At 43.0% G+C, this 21,608-nt stretch overlaps 2 protein-coding genes across 3 annotated transcripts in view; one reads left to right on the top strand and one right to left on the bottom strand.

Annotated features, from left to right (window-relative positions):
- Positions 1 to 3,679, bottom strand: LOC121592267. The gene is made up of 3 exons (XM_041913664.1): positions 2,827 to 3,679; positions 594 to 1,110; positions 1 to 16 (listed from the first exon to the last, which is right to left on the bottom strand). Exons 1-3 carry the CDS (start codon positions 3,677 to 3,679, stop codon positions 1 to 3), a joined length of 1,386 nt encoding a protein of 461 aa, XP_041769598.1.
- Positions 3,680 to 18,820: 15,141 nt separating this feature from the next.
- LOC121593587 (G-protein coupled receptor dmsr-1-like) overlaps positions 18,821 to 21,608 on the top strand; it is a 28,295-nt gene continuing 25,507 nt past the window's right edge. The window contains exon 1 of one of the 2 annotated variants that reach the window (XM_041916092.1): positions 18,821 to 18,985. The gene's annotated coding sequence lies outside the window, so the exon portion shown is untranslated. The remainder of the gene's footprint in view (positions 18,986 to 21,608) is intronic. The other variant, XM_041916093.1, reaches the window with a different exon arrangement.

Genomic DNA, 21,608 nt, shown 5'->3' with positions numbered 1-21,608 from the left:
TTAGGCGATTTGCACACTAGATGATGCGAGAATAGAGAAATTCAAAGAAAATCAAGCTTCTAATCGTTGCTGTGTGTTAATCTCTCAATTCAATTTATTTACAAATGGTTGTGTACTAATCGTCGTCGTGCTGCAGTAGCGATGCGTAAACATTACAAGATTACAAGATTACACAATTACAAATGGTGGGACGCATTACATACGTGGAACGTTTAGTGTCAACACGCATGGCGACGGACAGACAACGCCATCTGTCGGCGCGTAGCGAGAGAAAGTGTAACGCGGGTTGCATACTCATTCGTCAACATGCTGCCACCTTAAAATTGCCAAATTTTAACTAGTCTTGCTTAGGCAACACGCAAATTCCCGTTACTGGTCTAGTGACTTTAGTTCCCTTTCCTGTGTATAGAGAGACTACCCTAACGGTGCCGTCCTTTCCTGGATAAACCTCAACTACACGAGCTAATGGCCAGCGACTAGATGGAATGTTGTCTTCCTTAATGATGACTAATGTTCCGGGAGTAATACAATCATTTTTTGATTTAAACCATTTTGATCGAGTTTGCAACTGCTGCAAATATTCGCGATGCCACCTATCCCAAAATCGACGCGACAATTGTTGCACGTGTCCCCAATGGGTTAGCCGATTCGCTGGAAGCTGTGTCGTATCGATGTCCGGAATTTGAAGCAACGGTGCACCAACCAAGAAATGGCCCGGAGTGAGCGCCGATACATCGCTTGGGTCATCCGTCAGCGGCGTGATGGGGCGAGAGTTCAGGCAGCATTCGATGTTCGCCAATAGCGTCGCCATGTCTTCGAACGACAGCGAGGAGCTGCCCAACACACGCAGAAGATGATGCTTCGTAGACCGCACGGCTGCTTCCCACAACCCACCAAAATGGGGAGCTCGAGGGGGGATGAACTTCCAGGTGATGCCCTTCTCCAGGGTCCACGATTGCACGGCTGTCTGGTAATCATCGGAACGAAACAGTTTATATAAACTGTTGAGCTGGTTGCTGGCTCCCTTGAAGTTTGTGCCATTATCCGAATGAAGCTCGGCTGGAAGCCCGCGTCGAGCCACGAAACGTCTAAGCGCAGCGATGAAGGCATCTGTGGTGAGATCTGAGACCAATTCAATGTGAACGGCTCGAGTGACAAAACAAACAAAAATACAAACATATGCTTTGGTTGCCACAGCTCGTTTGTGTGGGCCCTTAACAAAAACAGGCCCACAATAGTCAATACCACTCACGGAAAACGGTCGTGCTGCTACTACTCTTCCGACTGGAAGATCACCCATCAGTAGTTCGGTTGAAACTGGACGTGCTCGAAAACATTTAAAACATTGATGATACATTTTCCGAGCCACGTTTCGACCACCGACTACCCAATAACGTTGACGACTGTAGCTCAACATCAACTGGGGACCGGCATGTTCCAACAACAGATGATAGTATTTCATCAACAGGGTTGCCAACGGGTGATTTCCGGGAATGATTAGCGGGTGTTTGGCCTCAGTTTGCAGGGACGAATTTTCCAAACGCCCGCCAACGCGGATGATTTCATCGACTCCTAACTGCGGGTGCAGCCTCTTTAGTTTTGAAGATGCTGAAACTGGCTCCTTTCGTTGAAGGGATTTCAATTCTTCCTGAAAGCAATCGCGTTGAGCAAGACGACACAGAGCTTCTTCCGCTTGCTTCAGGTCGGCTGTCGTCAAACCCTTGCGGTCATAATTGCGTCGATGAGAACAGCGATTAAGGAATTGCACGCAATAGCCCATTATTCGCCGTAGTTTTGAGAATGAGGAATAGAGTGAAAATATAACGTGTGGTTCAGGTGCAGTTACTGTGCAAGCGATAGCGGATGATCTCTTCTCAATTGCGGTGGTTTCATTCCCGGAAGTTACTGCTGATTTGGGCCATTCATTTTCTGGTGAACATATCCATGCTGGACCCTGCCACCATAATGAACTGTTCAACAATTCGCGTGTTAAACAGCCTCGCGATGCCAAATCTGCCGGGTTGTCTATCCCTGGTATGTGACGCCATGTGCACCCGTCGGTCAACTGCTGGATTTGTGACACACGGTTTGCCACAAATGGTTTCCAACAGCTGGGTGGAGACTGAAGCCAATGTATTACCGTTGTTGAGTCCGACCAAAATAGGACCGGACCGCTTATGTCTATCGCCTTCTTTATGCGTTCGTAAAGTTGTGCTGCTAGGTGTGCCCCACACAATTCCAACCTAGCTATGGAATGCTTACTATTGAGTGGAGCAACCTTTGTCTTTGATGTGAGAAGTTGCATTGTTGCTCTTTCATTCGACAATTCACTTCGAACATAGCAACATGCAGCGTAGCCCTTCTCAGATGCATCACAAAAGAAATGAAGCTGTGCTTCTGCAGGGAATGTTCCATACACCACTCGTGGAACTTTCACCTCTCTAAGGTGAATTAATTGAGAATGAAACTCAACCCAATCTCTTTGCAGCTGAGCTGGTAGCTCATCGTCCCATCCAACTGGCTGCTGCTTGTCGTTTTGAAGACTCCATATTAGTTGCATGAATTGCTTGGCTAAAGCCTTTATGGGATCTACAATTCCCAATGGATCGTAGATGCGAGCAATGGAGGACAATATGCTCCGCTTTGTTATCCTTTCTGGCATTGGATGATCTGCCACCTTGAAAGATAACACATCTGATGACGGATCCCAAACGAGTCCGAGTGTTGCTAAGACTCCTTTGCCGTCAATCTCTTTATTTTTGCTTGACGCTAAATCTTGTAAGTCGACGCCTATAAGAGAGGTCGGCTGGTTGGATGCCCATTTACGTAACGAAAATCCTCCCTTAGCGTAGAGGAGGTTCATCTGAAACTGCAGCTCTCGTGCCTCTTCTATTGATTTGTCACCAGAGACAAAATCGTCCACGTAAAAATCATGTTCTCGTGATGCTGCTATGGGAAACTCTTCTTTGTGGTCTTCCCTTGTCTGCTGCAGAGTTCGTACCGCCAGGAATGGTGCCGCCGCAGTACCATACGTGACTGTATTTAGCTCAAATTCTTCTATCGGATCTGACGGTGATGATCGCCACAAAATACGCTGCAACTTGCGATCGTCAGGGTGTACCCATACCTGGCGATACATTTTAGCGACATCTGCTGTCAAAGCCACTTGATGGGTTCTAAATCGCAGCAAGATCGACGCACCGTCCTGTTGCAATGTTGGACCAACCATCATAGTATCATTCAGTGACACTCCTGTTGACGTTTTGCTGGAAGCGTCGAACACTACTCGACATTTCGTGGTTGTACTATCTGCCTTAAACACAGGGTGATGAGGCAGATAGTAACACTCTGCTGTCGTTCGATCTGAGACCACCTTGCTCATGTGCCCCAGGTGTAAATACTCATCCATGAACTCAGTATACGCCTTTCGCGTTTCGGGTTCTCGTTCTAACCGACGCTCGATGGCTAAAAACCGCCGTAATGCGATCATTCGCGATTCACCCATCCGCCCAATCATGTCTGGTTTGCGTGGAAGCTTCACAATGTATTTACCACTCTCATCCCTTGTCGTCGTTTCCGTGTAAAACCTTTCACATGCAGCTTCTTCAACACTCCAGCTAGGTTTCTCGCTTAAGTCTTCGATGGTGAAGAAACGTTTCATGAGTGTCTCAAGAGACATCGTAGCTGTAGCACACATTGTGGGTGGCGATGCTATTTGAGCGGGTGCGTTGCCACTAATCACCCATCCAAACTTTGTCTCTTGAAGTATAGGACGGTTTGTACCGAGGGACAGTTTTCGATCCAGCAGAAACTCATAAAAATATTCCGCTCCTAAAATCATATCGATAGGCCCAGGACGATGAAAGGTAGGATCAGCTAGCGTATATTCTACTGGTATATTGAACTCGCTTAAGTCGAGCTGATAAGCTGGCAAGTCTGATGCCGGTTTCGAAATCACAAGTAACTCAATGGCGAAAGTTTCTGTGCTATAATGTGGACGTATTGTTGTGTTAACTGAATGTCGCACATTTATTCCAGTGCTGCCACCAACGCCTAATAGCGGAATATTTACTAGTTTACGCGGCAGTCTTAATCTCTGCGCTAGTTCGCCGGCAATGAAATTAGACTGAGCTCCACTGTCTAATAAGGCTCGTGCTTGGTGCTCAATACCACTGCTATCTACGATATTTAGAATGACCGTTGATAATAGCACTGTCGATTGCATTCGTGCATTGAGAATGGTTTGTGGCGAGCTGATGTGGGTGGCACTGGAAGTGGAAGGCAGCGGCTCAAGTGGGATTTCTGTTACACCTGTATCCAAATGTACAAGTGTATGATGCCTTTGTTGGCACTGTCTGCACACCCATTTAGATGGACACTTTTTTGACGAGTGTCCCGACCCAAGACAGTTGAAACACAGGTTTAGCTCCCTTGCTCTTTCTCGTCTCGTTGTTACAGGCAATGCTAGAAACTCCGGGCATTTATTTATGTAGTGTGGCTGTTTTTTGCAGACCTTGCAGTTCTGTATTGTGCTACTATAGACCTTTGACATTGCTGGTTTAGCCTTGCCCTTGTCCTCTGTTCCACATTGCTCTAGCACGTCACATTGTCGAGTGATGAATTTAAGGATGGCAAATAGTTCGGGAAACTCTTTGTGCTCGAGTGTTCGCTCGCAAAGTTTTCTTGTTTCCGAATCGAGACAGGAAATCAAAATGTGCGTAATTATTTTATTGCTTAAGTTATCAATGGGATGCTTCATGTAGACGAGAGCATCTACATGCGTTGAGCATGTTTCAACCAACTCACGCAACCCTTTAGCCGATTCGCGTGTCAATGGCTTTAGTTTGAGCAATCCACTAATGTGGTGCTCTATGATAACCCGTGGGTTTTCAAACCGCTCTTCTAGCAGTTTCCACGCCGAGGCAAAATTGTTAGAAGCAATCACACTTGCACTTATGACGCCTGCCGCCTTTCCCACTAGTGCCTTGTTTAAATGATGCAGCTTCACTGCATCTGAATCACATGACCGATTCATCAGGTCCATAAACATGGCCTTAAATTTTGTCCACTGTTGGTATGAACCATCAAATGTGGGCATCGGAATCGACAGGTGTTGGCCTGCTGACGGAAGTACAGGCGATATGGAAGTAGTTGGTGTGCTTGGTGGCGACTCAATTGCAAACGATTCAAGGGCTACTTCTATAACAGTAGCAAGCTTTCTGAAGCTTTCGTCGTGCTTAAAATCATTTTCTGCGTCAGAGGGGAGTTGTTCTAATATTTGATTGAACACTCCACGTTGAGAATTTTTCAATTTACTCAATTCCCGTAAATTTACTCGACTGATGGCCGCTGTAAGATTAGCAGCCTTTAACTCAGATTCGATTTGAGTAACGCTTCGCAAGAGTGCCTGGTGTTTCAGTCGTAACACTTTCAAAATGGTGACCTTCTCTTGGATTTCTTCTTCGGAAAATCCCTTGAAACCCTGGGACTCCATCGAGGCATCGTCTGCAGGTGATGTCGCCATTTTGGTTTCGCGAAGGAAGGGTACGTCGAGTTTGTTTCAATCCCAGGTAGGTGAATGTAATAAGGTTCGTGTACTTACCGATGTGGAGCCACAACGTACCTGGCTGTGCTCCGACCACCGGCTAAATCACGCACTGTAGCACCGAGGAGAAGCTACAACACGCCTGGTTGCGCTTCGGCCTACGGCTGCTAGACGAGGAGGCTGCAGACACCGATGTGAAGCGACAACACGCCTGGTTATGCTTCGATCACCGGCTGGCTGGCGAGCGATCTGGGTAGCACCGAGGAGAAGCTACAACACGCCTGGTTGTGCTTCGGCCTACGGCTGCTGGACGATGGCGCTGCAGACACCGATGCGAAGCGACAACACGCCTGGTTGTGCTTCGATCACCGGCTGGCTGGCGAGCGATCTGGGTAGCACCGAGGAGAAGCTACAACACGCCTGGTTGTGCTTCGGCCTACGGCTGCTGGACGAGGAGGCTGCAGACACCGATGTGAAGCGACAACACGCCTGGTTGTGCTTCGATCACCGGCTGGCTGGCGAGCGATCTGGATAGCACCGAGGAGAAGCTACAACACGCCTGGTTGTGCTTCGGCCTACGGCTGCTGGACGAGGAGGCTGCAGACACCGATGTGAAGCGAAAACACGCCTGGTTGTGCTTCGATCACCGGCTGGCTGGCGAGCGATCCGGGAAGCACCGAGGAGAAGCTACAACACGCCTGGTTGCGCTTCGGCCTTCGGCTGCTGGATGATGGCTGCAGACACCGATGTGAAGCGACAACACGCCTGGTTGTGCTTCGATCACTGGCTGACTGGCGAGCGATCCGGGAAGCACCGAGGAGAAGCTACAACACGCCTGGTTGCGCTTCGGCCTACGGCTGCTGGACGAGGAGGCTGCAGACACCGATGTGAAGCCACAACGCGCCTGGTTGTGCTTCGATCACTGGCTGACTGGCGAGCGATCCGGGAAGCACCGAGGAGAAGCTACAACAAGCCTGGTTGCGCTTCGGCCTACGGCTGCTGGACGAGGAGGCTGCAGACACCGATGTGAAGCGACAACACGCCTGGTTGTGCTTCGATCACCGGCTGGCTGGCACGCGATCCGGGAAGCACCGAGGAGAAGCTACAACACGCCTGGTTGCGCTTCGGCCTGCGGCTGCTGGGAGAACTCACACACTTGCACTAACTCACACGTGGTTCACTTCGGTTTTCGACGGATCACACGCGACTAACTTTCGGTTTCCGTATCCGGTATCCGTATCCGGTTCGAAGGACCAAATGTAGGGGGGTGTTACAAGTAACGAGCGGCCTACTCCGCGATTTTTGGTTTGGGGAGGGGAAGGAAGGGTACCAGAAGGCTATCGGTGGAAACCACAGAGTAACCTTGGTGAAAGGGTAGGAGGAAACCGAAGGCGACCAGCGGGCAAGCCACTTGATCAACCCAGGGGAAAGGGTAGGAAGGGAACCAAAAATAACAGCGCAGAACCGCAGAACACCGAAGAACGTGTGCAAGTGTCAACCTTTGGCTACCCGCTAAGGACCTTAGGCGATTTGCACACTAGATGATGCGAGAATAGAGAAATTCAAAGAAAATCAAGCTTCTAATCGTTGCTGTGTGTTAATCTCTCAATTCAATTTATTTACAAATGGTTGTGTACTAATCGTCGTCGTGCTGCAGTAGCGATGCGTAAACATTACAAGATTACAAGATTACACAATTACAAATGGTGGGACGCATTACATACGTGGAACGTTTAGTGTCAACACGCATGGCGACGGACAGACAACGCCATCTGTCGGCGCGTAGCGAGAGAAAGTGTAACGCGGGTTGCATACTCATTCGTCAACAGCGTATGATGCAACTGCCCCGTATTCCCGCACTTTAATGTCATTGTTTTACATGCTGCACGATAAACTCATCATTTTGAAACTAAATATTAATTACACTTCACGTTTTATCCTACAATCGATTGACCATTATAATTGATTGTGTTTCTTTTGTTTTACCATGAACAGGACTTTAAGCTGAAGGCGTGAGAAAGAATCACTTTTTCGTGCATTTCGTACATAAAAGGCGAACACAACACGGCAAACAATATGATAAAATTTTTGTCATTATTAAGGACTGTCATTGATCAACTTTTTGTCGTGATACTCTTGTCGATTCATTTTCGCAAAGAACAAAAAAAAATGCAAATACCATGCCAAGCATTTCCTATCCTTTTTTCTCTTCATTTCTCGTTAAACCTGAAATTGATGATGCTGCGTCTATGGGACGAATAAGCTGATCATTAATCAAGAGGCTATAACCCGTATTTTTGAGGGGGATGGGGAGGGTTTTGGATGTGTTCATGGGAGGAGGAAGACTTCCTGCAGGATGAGTTCATTAAAGATACATAGAAGGGTTCATCGTAGAGATAAAGCGGCCTGGTTAAGGATAATAGAAAAAATGACCTGTTGAAAAGTAATTGTTTTAAAGTGAACAAAACATACTTTTTTAGCTATACGTTTATCTTAAATTAACAAAAAACAATTGATTGGTTTTACAAAAGTTGTATCCAGCACAGAGGGTTAATAAACTGTGCCGAATGAAGGTGGATGTTATTCAGCAAATGAGGGAAGTGTATTAATTCAATCAAATAATAATTAATCTCTCTAAGAAACGTACAAACCTTCCTTGCGATTAACCAAATGAATAGTGAAAGATCGATTCACGAATCTTCCTTCCTTGCCGCCAAACGATACCGCCCGCTCAACAGCCCGCCTAGACGCTCACCACTTACCATTCAAAAGCATTCAACGGTAATCAAGCATCATGACTTTACGAACCATCTTTCACAACATCGTTGAGCGGTAAATAATTAGTTCGCCCAGGCTGCATTCAAACCGTAAAACCACTTTCACACCACACCGCCAGCCACCAGGGGGGTGGGTGTGCTTTTATGACAATGATTAATTACCCGGCCCGCCAACACGTAGTACCGGCGCGATTGAGTAGTAGCAGTATTGTTTTCGCAGCAAAGGAACCACTCGAGCGCGATTCGCACAAATGGATGACTTTGATTAGCATTATGTTTCCTAATTTAGTCTCCGGCGATGAGAATGACCACCGTCGGGCGGGCAGATTCTGGTGGTTCAGTATTTGAAAGCCTCCCGCCGAATGGTAAAGTTCAATTTCATGTCCCGCGATAGTTGCGGTGCGATGGGATGAAATAAAAAAATACAAACCAGTATCACGCACAGAAAAGCTATTTACCCCTGTAGCTATGGGGCTGAAAGTCGCGGGTATTGATTTCCTAATTTCGTTCCGTTGTCACCTCCAGGTTCACCCGGACGCAGACATTAGGTTCCGTTAGACTTCACTAGAGACTCAGTGATTTGAGCCGGAAGCTGCACGTGGGCAGTACGAAGATTAACGGTGTCTGCCAGCCCAGAGTGTGTGTGTTTGTTTGTATGGGGGGAGGGGGGGGGAGGTGGAGTGAGGGTGACTTGTGCCATTTCGTCTTCCTTTATACAAATGTAAGGAAAACAGCAAAAATCGATTTAATAAACTAATTCTCGATGTCGATGATCCGTGTAGTTGGTTTGATGGAAGTTTCTAATCATTGGATTTTATCGCTACACTTTACTTTGTTTCTTCCTTATGGAATTCCCTCGATAACGTAACGTAGGTGCTGTTTCACGAAATCGTTAGGCTATGTGTGTGTGAGTTTGTATTTTTCTTTTTTTTTGCTTACAACATTTTGTGTAATGTGAACCAATAATCGAAATTTGAAGTAGTACTCAATGCAGGTATGAGCAGTGTTTCAAATTATTGTCTATATTCTGTACAATAATACTAGACCTTTAATTAAAATCAAAATTTTATTAAATATCAATTAAAAAATTATAAATAAATGAAGAAGCAAAAAACACAAACACACACTCACCAAACAGTTTGGTTCATTCAGTGTTTTCTTCATTTTTTTTTTTTGAGATTTAATAATATTTTTTCATCTTGGCTCCATTCTGTTCAAGATATTTTGATAAAATCATATTTTTACATTGCATTTATGTGTAAGTTTGATCGGTACTATCTGTTGACACAGGTTTGTTCCAAACCGAATTAGAGTTGTTATATTGTTAGCAAAGATTACGCCTCAATCCGATAAACAAATTTCAATATTCTTTACATAAATAATACATACTGCGAAGATATTAGGCGTACATTTAGTCCTCAATTTTTCGTACATAGTTTCGCTTACAGTATTTCCTCGAGTTACGCGAATAATGCGTTCCGGAGACATTCGCTTAACTCGGATTTTCGCGTAAGTCGAATATCACGTTTTACAGCCAAAATATACTTGATTGATAATTATTTTTCATTCGACAATTTGTTTGGAAAATTGTACTGATTTGAGAACTGAATTGTCAAAAATAAAAATTCGCGTAGCTCGAATTCGCGTAACTCGAGTGTCGCGTAACTCGGGGAAAGACTGTACGAGCAATGGTGGCAACGCAGACCGGCAACGCTTTCACATTAATTCAATGTATTGTTTAGTTCCTGTTGTACTAAGGTAAAACATATTGTATGGTTCTCCCTGTAGCTATAAATCATGCTTTTTTATAGGTAGTCGAAAAATAAAGCTAGGAGATAAGAATGATAAAGGACTAGGCCATGACTGCAAAAAAAACCTGTTACCTTGTTACCTTGTGTTGTTACCTTGTGTACAACATATGATATAGAGAATAAACTAAAGAACGATTTTGTGTACGTTATTTTCATAAATGTTTAATAAATGTACGTCATTTTTATCTGGTAAAACGAAATACAACATTTAAAGTATAAAAACATGCTATGAAAAAGGAAAGATCGGTTTAAAAGATCTACTAATAGATTTAAAATAGCTATGCTTCCGTTTAAAGTCAAACTCTTAAATATTTACATTTTTCTCTCGCGAATATGTTTTGTTCATTTTATGCTCAGTTGAAAATGTTTGAACTGATGCAATGAAGTGAAAAATAAATTTCCTGCTGTATTGTGTATAGAAATTTGCTTTCTTCTTTGTTCCGCCTGGTAGCTGTGGAAGATTTTGGTAAAGCCCGATTGTCAACCGTTCTCCAAGATATTTGGTCCATGACTAAAGCTTTTCTGATCTCCGACGGGTTACTCCATCTCCCAAAAGCTTAGCGCTTTTCTTCCAGAACTGCAGATTGCTATCAAACAATTTTAAAGTAGGTATAGGGTTCAACATCCGCTTGACATGTCCCATGATTATATCATGCGTTATTTTTTTATTTACCTTTTTATTTATCATTTTGGTTTCAAGAAAATGCGGATGTTTTTTTTTTGAAATGTTTTGAGTTTATATGAGTGCAAAACAGTAAAAATATATTTATTATTAAATATTTGGTAGCACGTCACGAATTTTTGAACCAACATGATGCAAAAAATCTACTGCAACAATTTTTTTTCGAAAACGGAGGTAGAATTAATAAAAATCGAAGGTAGAACTTAAAAAGATGCCTACACCCACGTCTTCGATCGCTACAGTGTACATTCCGGATAACTGACGGAAGGCAGCTTGCAAGGACGTAGATTTAATTTTGCAAATTACTTCAAATAATTACCTATCAAGGAAAATGTATGAAATGCAAATATCTGTATTTTTTTCCTCTATCCATCAAAGAAAAATCCATATTTTAAAGCAATCGCGCGATACACGATACGAACTTGAAGCACGATACTACATGGTGACGCAATCAACTTATATGTACATGAATAGTGTATCATTTGTATACTTCGTTTATTTGAGAAAGGGTACTAATAACACTGATGTCTGTAAGGATCACCCAAGAAGTTTTTGAAACAATAGAATATTTATGACTTAACCATTTTGGAAAATCCCAGCGTACAACATACATCAAACCACTGTGCGTACATCAGATATTCAGTTCCGGCCAAATATTTCTTAGCAACATATTACCGTTATTTATTTATTTATTTATTTATTTATTTTTATTTCATTAATTGCTCGGCCACGTTGGGTTACAGCAATAGTGCTTACTGACTATAGTATACAATTGTTCACGAAGGAGTTGGAAGGAGTTTATGGTACGGAAAAGGACTATTTATGGCATAGTATCATCTTTGAAGATAACTAACAGAAAGGTTTTTGGTGAACGAAATGCTAAGAAACAATGTGAGTTTCTCTTGAATGGTGTTTGCTTATCAAACCGTTTGCCTTTTAAACTGTAATAACCCTAAAAGACGTTAATGCTAAATACGCTTTACTTGGAACACTCACAGTGAATCGGACAAGGGCACGTCACCTGAGATCGATGCGCACCGCTACGACTCATGTACAAAATATGCAGTTAGCTTACCTTGACGAAAGGAAATACCTACTTTTCTTCTATAATAAATATATACTTACCTTAATCAATAAGAATAATATTATTTAGATATTAGGAAATTAACATATTGTAGATTTTTCATTTTATAGTAGACACATCTTCTTTAGTGTTGGGTTTCCATTCATATCAATCTTCAGGAATGAATGATTCAAATCTCAAAACGAATCTCCAAAGATTTACGAAATGCTAAATATCCATTATTCTCTAAAGATTTACGAATCTCTGAAGATTCTTGAATCTCCAAGGATTCAGGAATCTTGTAAGATACATGAATCTTGAAAGATCCAAGAATCTTTAGAGATTTATGATTTTAAAAATATTGAATTTGCTCGATTTGCTCGGCCACATAGGTTGTTACGCCAAGAAGTAGAATTATAATATGCTCAAGCCCAATGATTTTTTTGAAACTTATGAATCTACAGACGAACCTACAGATTCGTACATCTTTCAGGATATATGAATCTTATGGCATGTATGATTCTTTCGAGATTCGTTAATCTTTCGGGATTCATTAATATTTCCAACAGAGATTCTGATTCAATGAATCGTTTCAAAGATACATTCAGATTCATAAATTTGAATCAGATTTAACCAACACTAATTTTATTACTTTACTTGGCATAACGTCCTACCTGTACATGCCGCTAACTATCCTATACAGGATAGCGACACTAATTCCGCACACTAATTACAGTCAGTCCTTGCAACGGGGAGACGGTCCATTCTAGATTTGAACCCGAGACGGGTTTGTTGTTAAGTTGTGCGAGTTGACGATTGTACCACGCCAATTAGACGTCAAAATAAGGAAATCTCCCGACGCGCACTGATAATTAATCATTTGATGCAGTCTGCTAACACGGTTTCGTGCTAACACGCCGAAAACAATACAAATCTCTTCCATTACAATGCTCTGAATAAATCACAGCTTCAGCCGCACCATTTGCCAAGGCATCGCCCCAAAACCCCCCCATAATGCTCCATGACAGTTAATATTCCAGATGATGTAGACATCGCTAGCATTGCTACCCAACCTATATCCTTCCCGCGAGGCAGCCTGGCTGCCAGCTTGCCAGGTGTTGTTGCAATCGAGCTTCTCAGCTGTAATTTGCGTTGTAAGCGGGGACGATTTCAAACCCGAGCATCAAAATCCTGTTTAGCATAATCTATGTGTGTGGTAATTAATTTAAGCTTAGCATTCTCAAATTACCCCCGGCAAGCGGGACCGATCGGTTCCCCGCAGCACATGGTTCGTAGAACGATAAATTATCTAATTTATGCCCGCGACTGCTACCGTCTCACTTTCACCAACTTTCAACAACATCAGCACTGATGCGTTCGCAGTCGATGGTGCAGTAGTTTTGAATGTAGAGTTCCACCCGCAGCACCAGAGCCTCCGCTGTGGCAATGGTAGAGTTCGCTTAAACATGTAAATCGCTGATCTGACTAACCAAAGGAGCGCGGAACGATGAAAGAGAGATGCGTGTGCGGGAGCGCTGTGTTCCAATTTCCAATGCTGCCCATACACAACATCGAACTTCGAAGGTAGCACCAGGGTAAGCAAGGCAAGATTTACGATGTTTATTTCGTTCTGTGCGTGTGCAATAACGGCAGCACGAACGGAGCTACCCTTCGGGACACCTGATGATATTCCGGTATACCGCTGCTAAGATAACACCAGCGCTCCTGCACACGGTGAGCTGGGGCTTGGTATCGGAAAACAAAACAAACCATTCCACAACTCACCATTATTGCCATCGATTTGACAAGAATGGGTAAAGCGTTCAGCAAAGGTCTAAAGTTTACCCTTTCACCTGTATTGGTGTGTGAGCATTGGCTTCGCTTTGTTGTTTTTACTCTTTTTATAACGATCCACAGGTGAGGTTGAGTAAAATCAGTCAAACACGAGTCTTACCGCTACGCAGCTAAGACGCAGAGTTTGTGATCGGCAGTGGTCGCCGTGCTAGAGGACCTGGAGGTTACTGAAGCTGAAAGCAATCGAGCGAGAAAAGACCCCAAAGTTTCCCCGGAAGCCAAGCTGGTGGAAACCGTGCCCTTGCCGTACTCTATTTATGATTTATGCGCGAGTGAAGCGGGTGATCTTTCAAATGTTGTCAGCAGTTGGTAAACGCAACACGTGGCACTTGTTAGTCCATGTCCGTGGACTTGCGTCTGCCCGAGTAATACATTGAGTATGCAAATGAGATTCATGAAAAGCGTACTTGCTTGTCGTTGCGTTCACTGCGCGAGTTTCTGACTTTCCCGACGGCCCGAGATTGAGAATCGAGCATAGTATGGGCAGTGTTATTGCAAGAATTGAAAAACAGCCAGCATCGCGGCACATCCGGCTACAGCTAATATATAATCCAACGGTTTTTGTAAATATTCTTGGTTTATTTAATGCCTTTTTTGCCGATTGCTAATCTGTATCAAATTTTACTTGTAGATGACAAAGTGTGTTGAGCATATTTTTAGAAACCAGTTGTTGTTGTTTATTCACATCTTTCACAGCAAGTTGGTACGGTACAGCATAACTTCCGGGTTGTTGTTTCTCCTGCTTTATTTCCGTTGTCCGCTGTCGTGGAATTGATTAACAATAACAATTTAGCGGATCCGATAGCTAATGACCATGCGAAAAGGCTATTTTCCGCTAGAAAAGGTTTGCTATTGATGATTTCGATTGCTTTTGTGTCAGGTTTCATTGTTGGTGTTGTTTTTTTTCTGTGTTGTACAGCAACGGTTATATTTAGTCGATTGGCTTCATTAGACATTGATTCTTGTAGGCTACGGTTGAAGTAATAGTAATCAACACTCTCTATCTCTGTGTTAAGCGGAAATTGTTATCGTATCGAAATTATTAATAATTTACTCTTTAAGAAGCTAATTGTTTCGTTTGTAAAATTAGCTAATTAAAAAAAGTATTATTTAATTCATTAATGCATTTATCAGGCATACAGTAACCTGTTTGAGCAAAGATTAAGGCTATCTTGTTATCAAAGGAATTAAAATACTACTACAGTATGTGATGTTCATCAGTGGTTCCAAATCAAAACGATGGAATTCTGGCGAAATGAGCAATCGAAATAGGTGGTAAAGGTGAGACAAATCATTATACTTAATGGATGAACTAGTAATATGACTTAAAGGATACGTGAAAGAAAGGAATATCATTGTTTTAATTACATATTAATAGTCTGTAGACTATTAGGTTTTACAGATTAACTTACGAATGAAAAAACATATAATATTGGGTCGTGAACTATGTGTTTTAAACCACACACGCCTCTATTGCTCGGAAGCTGTAACTAGAAGTGTTAATGCTAAATCGCCTACTGAACTTAATTAGCATTAGGTGCAAAACAGCAACGAAAAAGCGGCATCAGTGGAGAGAACAGACAAACATAAATAATCAAATAAGTAGTTTTCTGAGATAGGTAATTCGTCGAACCGAGCATTCTGATGGTGAGGAATGGGGCATGTTATGAGGATGCTGGACTTATGCCCCACCAAGAAGGTGTTCGACAGCGACCCCCAGTTTGGCACTAAAGGCAGGAGAGCACATCAACCACGAAGGTTAGATCAGATGAAGCAAGACCTGTCGGAGATCTGGTGTTAACATGAATACTTTCGAATGGGAAGTTGCAGCCAAGGACCGAGCATCCTGGAGAATTATTGTTGACCGAGCCATGTCACAACGACGTTCTGCATCGTGCTCCATGGTGTGAGCAGTCCAACAAGAGACACATAGAGAGAGATAGAGACATAAAGAGAGTTAACTGATTATTAAGGCAAACAAGAGACGATGTCTGAGAATAGCTTAGTTAGGAAGGCGAGGTCACGAAGGAACCTAATACGTAATTGAATTAAGGAAGGGTAAAGGCAGCGAAAGGACTATAGGCACTCGAAAAGATAATGACAGAACATTTATCTGGACACACGTTCAACAAGTTTGATCACCGCCCAGTTCCCAGCTCATCCGGGATTTGAAGATGACTCTAGTGGGAAGGTATTGTACAAACGTTGTCAACAAAAAAAAACATTACCTTGAACAAAGCAGAATTGTCGTACGTTTCATTCACATCGAACAAATGCATCCAGCTGCTACTTTATAGGATTAATAGTGTCTCATAGTCTCCAAAAACCTTTTGCTTGCCGATTACGCCGATTACGAGCATATTTACTCTTTACGCTTTTCCTAGATTACACTTTCGAGCGATTAATTACCTGAGGCTACCCCCACTATCTGCTTAGAGATTTTACTTCCTTTTATGAAGCGCTGAATTAAAGCATCCTCAGTCATTTTATGTGTACGACTACAGAAAACCCGAGAAAATATAGTAAATGACCTTTATCAAAAGACGAAGAAGAAGAAAAAGTAGGACATAATGAAAGATTGATGATAAACACATATTAGTTTGTTCTATGACTTGTTTATTAAATGTTATATGTTTCTGAAATTAGAATTTGTGTACACAATACAAAGATTCATTTACTATTTCATCATCTTCCATCTATCAATTCTACATCAACATCATGAACGTGTTCGTCTTAAAGCACACACGAAAAGCTTTGGTGTGAGATTCAAATAAATTGCTTTACGGATTCCTCCCCAACGCTCAATACCCACGTGCAACGAAATAATCATAACTAAACCCCCAAAAATCCACCTCCACTAATAACCGTCATCATTAATGATTATCACATCACCCACATCGCCCAGCTACACCGACCAGCGGAATTTGTGAAAATTGCTTCACTACATTGTACTAGCCCGAAAAACGCCAGCAGCCTTTCTTAGTCACAGCCAAACTATGGCAAGGGCGTTCGTCCGGCGTTTTGCTACCGCCGTCCACGTGCAACTATTTTTAGTTACTTGTCGATTGCCCCACCGACATCCTGGATAAACGTGCCACAATCGGCACGGCAGTCCGCCCTGTCAGTCCCAGCCAGCGGATACCGTCCTGAGAGTGGTCGACCTGCGTATCGTTTATTGTTTTTATAATAATAGTGAGTGTTTACGCGGTGTCGGTGTCCGCGAGTCCAAACTCCCACTTGCGATGTTGCTGCTGGTCGGTGAAAGAAAACGCTATCGTGTCATGGAACAGGACCGCATCTGCTCAAGCCGCTCGCCTGTTCAACGGATACGAGAGATTTATTTTCGGTTCAACTCCATACGCTTCACTCTCCTGTTTTGCAGAGGTGGAAAAATAGAGAGAGAGAGCGACAGAGACGGTGGGAAAAGTGTATCATGGCGCGCGGTCAGAATGTGCTGATAATGAAAAGCGGAATTAATTCCTTCTGCCTATTTTCTCTTATCGTGTAGCTTCATCTGATCCTGTGCCGCTTTTGGCCCGCTCTGGGCCAGGGAGAAGCTATCAAGTTTACCCAACCTCCAGCCGCGAGGGCGTTTATTTTTATTTATGTTGCCAGGTTCAATCAAATTTGAGCTTCGTGAAAATATTTGAACAATTATGCAGAGCTCCACCACCGGGCGGGGTAAAAATGGTTCTAGCTGAGGGGGCAATGTTTCACCCTCGCAAAGCCGGAGCGTTGTTTTTTTTTTCTTTGGCTCCTCGTCCACCCTAAGGACGTTTAATTTCATGTCGAGTGTCGGTGTGGTCTGAGCTTGATTCCACCGAGACCGGGAAAGGCTCACACAGTTATGCTTTGATGCCTGATGGAAAGTTGTTCGGCTTTTCGTGGCTGGCTAAACCGTTGAATGTTTCACCGCCCACGAAAAGTGCGGCATATATCAAAGGGAAGGATCTTGCTATCTTGCTTCGAAAATTTGTTTGTTCTAATTGTCTTGAAAGAAAGCACGAAAGGAACGAACATATTTTCTTCAATCGCAAATATTACACGCATTACGAGCTGCATAGCAAAAGCATACGGTTCATGCCACAGGTTGTTAAAAAAACGGCATAACACCATAGGTATGCTGGAATAATGCAAAGCGCTTGAAGAAAATGTGCTCAACGCGGGCAAAGATTCTTCTCAAAGATCCGCTTTGATTGCAAATGTCTTTCAGCTATCGTTTTTTTTTATTCTCGCATAAATCACACCGATATATCGACGGCAAAAGCGTAACAATCAGCGCCATTCGTTCGCTGTGTCAACTCTTTCACCGTGTCGCTTTTCACCGTATAGGGAGAAAGCGTGGCTTCTTGAATGTCGCAAGCAAGCGCAAAAACCAAAATAAAAAGCTACGACACTCCTTTTTTCTTCGCCGACAAGGTGAAAGGAAGTATCAATCAATCCATTGGAATTTGGCGCTGGATTGGCACGGTTTATCTTACATGCCCTCCCCGAGAAAGACTTGGCTGGCATGACGTGTGCGTCTTTTCCTTTGTGTCGGTGGTGCAATCTAAGCCGAAAGAAACGTAAAATACCTTGCCAGATCATCATCGCCCCACCACCGTTGGTTCGAATCGATACCACCGAGCGCTCAGCGCGTAAGACGTTTGGGGATTTTCAAACGCGTGCGAGACCGAGTGCTTCCATACCGGCAAACGGGGGAACAATGTGGTCAGATCGTTTCGCGAAAAACATGCACCGTAGCGCCATCGGACTGTTCAGATTGAATGGGTTCCTCTTAGAACTATGATACTTTTTCCCACACACACACACACACACACACTCTCTCTCTCTCTGTTTAGGCACCACTTTTATCTTAACGACGGTTTTGGGTGCGTCCCGCAGCTACCAGTTTTGTAAACACTTTCCAGTCTCGAACATAAACAGACAACTCCCTTTGCTACAGCCGCTCCCAACAGCGCTTACTACGATCGACCGAGTCCGCTACCGGTGAGGAAACATAAGTTGCACCCTTTCGGCATTGCATATTCTCGCGCGGTTCCTGTGCTGCATCCTCGTTTTGCCGCCAATTCCACTCAACCAGTCTTACGCGCATGCGCAGTGCCCAGCGCCCGAGAGGATCCACCCGACCGTGGCAGCGGAACCGCGATGGTGTCAGCCGAACGGTTCGGTTCAAAGGTGACCACGACGACGACGGGAACACAGTTGACCGTGAGCATCGGTCCGGTAAGGATGGTGTTGTATCTCCCGTTGGTAAGTGCGTTTGCGTATGGGAGTTACGAAACGGAGAACAGCGGCGAAACAACGCGAACGCCGTGTCGCTGAGACGGTTTATTTGTCTTTCGCTATCGTAACTTGCGTGTGTGTTTTCTCTTGTTCGAAATTCGTACTGTGAGGTCTGGGTGGACTTTATTACATGCCATGCGGGCAAGGAACGGGAATTTGGATATGATAATCCGTTATGAGTTATTGTGGTTTCTGTGGTTCGTGGCTTTGAGCGTGTGTGTGTGTGTTTGTGGGTGGTTAAACTATTTTTGGAATACTTCGCATTTCTCCGCGCGTTTCTTCGTCACGTACCAGGCGGGTGTGAGCAATTCGTACTATTTGGTGCTATTCGTGACAGCAGGAAGAGAGCGTGTGTGTGTCAGTCAGTGAAAGTGATGAAAATCTTGAGCAAAATACTCTGATCCCATCATCCCTTATCCCCCCATAAGGCCGTGGTGCATAAATTGTATAATTAATCGTAAAGACTGTCTGTATCAATCTTATAGTGGAATAGTTTCTTTGATGCGATCGATACGGACAGTAAACGTGTGACGCGAATTCGCATCCTTTACCACGCTGTGTAAATGTGTGTGAATGTGTGAGTGTGTGTGTCCATTTTTACGATGTGACGAGTGGGAGTTTTGGAACGGTTCTGGACTTGTTGCTTTGCCACACCTGTCACCCGATAAAACGGACGCGTGGTTGACAGCGTGCCAGGAAAACCATAAATGTCTCGAGACATTTAATTGAAAATGTTGATGGAAAGGGTGTAAGAAATGAATGAGGGCAAATGAATTAATTAAAAAAAACGGATAAAAACGGGGACAACGATTGGCAAATCCCTTTAAGAGGCATTGATTGGTTTTCAATTGGCCCCCGACAGTGTGTATGGTTTTTTTTTGCCTAATTCTTCAGAAAACGAGCTTAGCGGCGGAGATTAACTAACCCCAACAGGAGTTTTGAGCGAAACAACTGAACGGGAAATACATTTTGCAATGCATTTGGCTCTAACTTTACGACCAGATTTTCGTCCAGAAGCAAATGCTCAAAGGAAGAAAAAAAAGTAAAGTAATCACAAATTTACATCCAAAGTAATTGCTTTAGGGTCTGCTGTAGCAACAACCCTCAGTCTCTCGCTCCACTCTGCTTTAACACCGGATCTTCTGAAAATACATGCTTCTTTTTTATTCTTCTTTACAATCTGGTAATGGTGTTGTCAAGCCCATTTTCTCGGATTCTCTTGAATACATTGTGGGAGATTAATTTCAGCGAAAAGTGCTCGTTGTGGTTTGTCTGCTGTGTAGATGAGTTACCATGAGGATGTGTTCGAGTGGAAACACAATTAATGTACACGTTTCGTTTAAAAGCTATAATAATGGGGTGCTTTGTACTAGCAGGTTTCAGTTACCAGATGTTTAGAAATTGATCAATCAGCCGTATGAATGATAACAATGTATTGATATTGCCTGTCGTTGTTTGTTCCATTAATGTTTCGCCGTCTATGACTTAAGTAGTGGTTACAGATAGCGTGAAAGCGAAGTTAAGATTTATATTAACTTGGAAATGAAACACATGTATTCTCCGATATACGCAATTACAGGGTTTTCAAAGTCAATTTCGAATGTAAAAAACGTTATTCACCCCATGCAAAACGTTGTTCCACATCGATCTGACATTTCATTTCCATCATGTCCATAATTTTTAATTTCTACAGCATGATTTTCAACACGACTCAAGCTGGATTGATTTTGACAGTTCTTTGTTATGTGTATGTATTGAAACTGGAATTTCATTTTGAAACAAATAAATAACTTGACAGCAGTTGAAAAACATTTTGCACGCGGTGAATAATAATGTCTACATTCGAAACTGACTTGGAAAACCCTGTAATGCGGCTTTAGTGTATATATAATATAAGCGTAAATCCTATTTCGAAGCTTTCTGTAAAATTTTGTACCCTTAAAAATGGTTTTCAAAGTTCGACAAAATGGAATTTATTTTGCATTTGACATTTGATGTGTCACATTAGTACAATTTGCTCGAAGAACTGTCATATACAGAAAATCGGCTACATCGAGTATGACATGTATATCGGGGAATACCTGTTGTAGGTATTATGAACCAATCGTAACGAAACGACTCACTAAATGATACTAAATGATATATCCCGTAAAATGAAACAATCTGAACAACTTTTTTGTCATTCCTCGACAATTCTATGTAATTGACCCAAGAAAAAGGGAAAAAAACCAAACATAAAGCTTTTTTATGTTCAAGTTTCTTATAAATGGAGCCATTTGCGATTCTAGTCAGACATGCTTAATCAGGTTAGTTCGTGGATGTTTCTACTGAAGCACAAATAATTTTCGATAGCCATTTGAAACAATATTTCATAATTTAGTAAAGGTATTATTACCCTTCGTAGTAAAAATCCCTTTTTAAAATGCATCATAGCTTCAATTACCGGTGTACAATACGGCGTAATGCATCTGTCATTTTGGTATAGAAAATGTCCAGCCCTGAACGATAAATATACTTTCACAGACTGAACTTTCAGCTTAAGCCAATCAATTCATTCAATTGCAAATTGTTTCCCGCTTAAAACTTCATG

The sequence above is a fragment of the Anopheles merus genome, chromosome 2L (assembly GCF_017562075.2).
Source record: "Anopheles merus strain MAF chromosome 2L, AmerM5.1, whole genome shotgun sequence".
In the NCBI taxonomy this organism is placed as follows: Eukaryota; Metazoa; Arthropoda; class Insecta; order Diptera; family Culicidae; genus Anopheles; species Anopheles merus.
The sequence above is the reverse complement of the archived record's forward strand: the minus strand, read 5'-3'. Positions and strand labels throughout refer to the sequence as shown.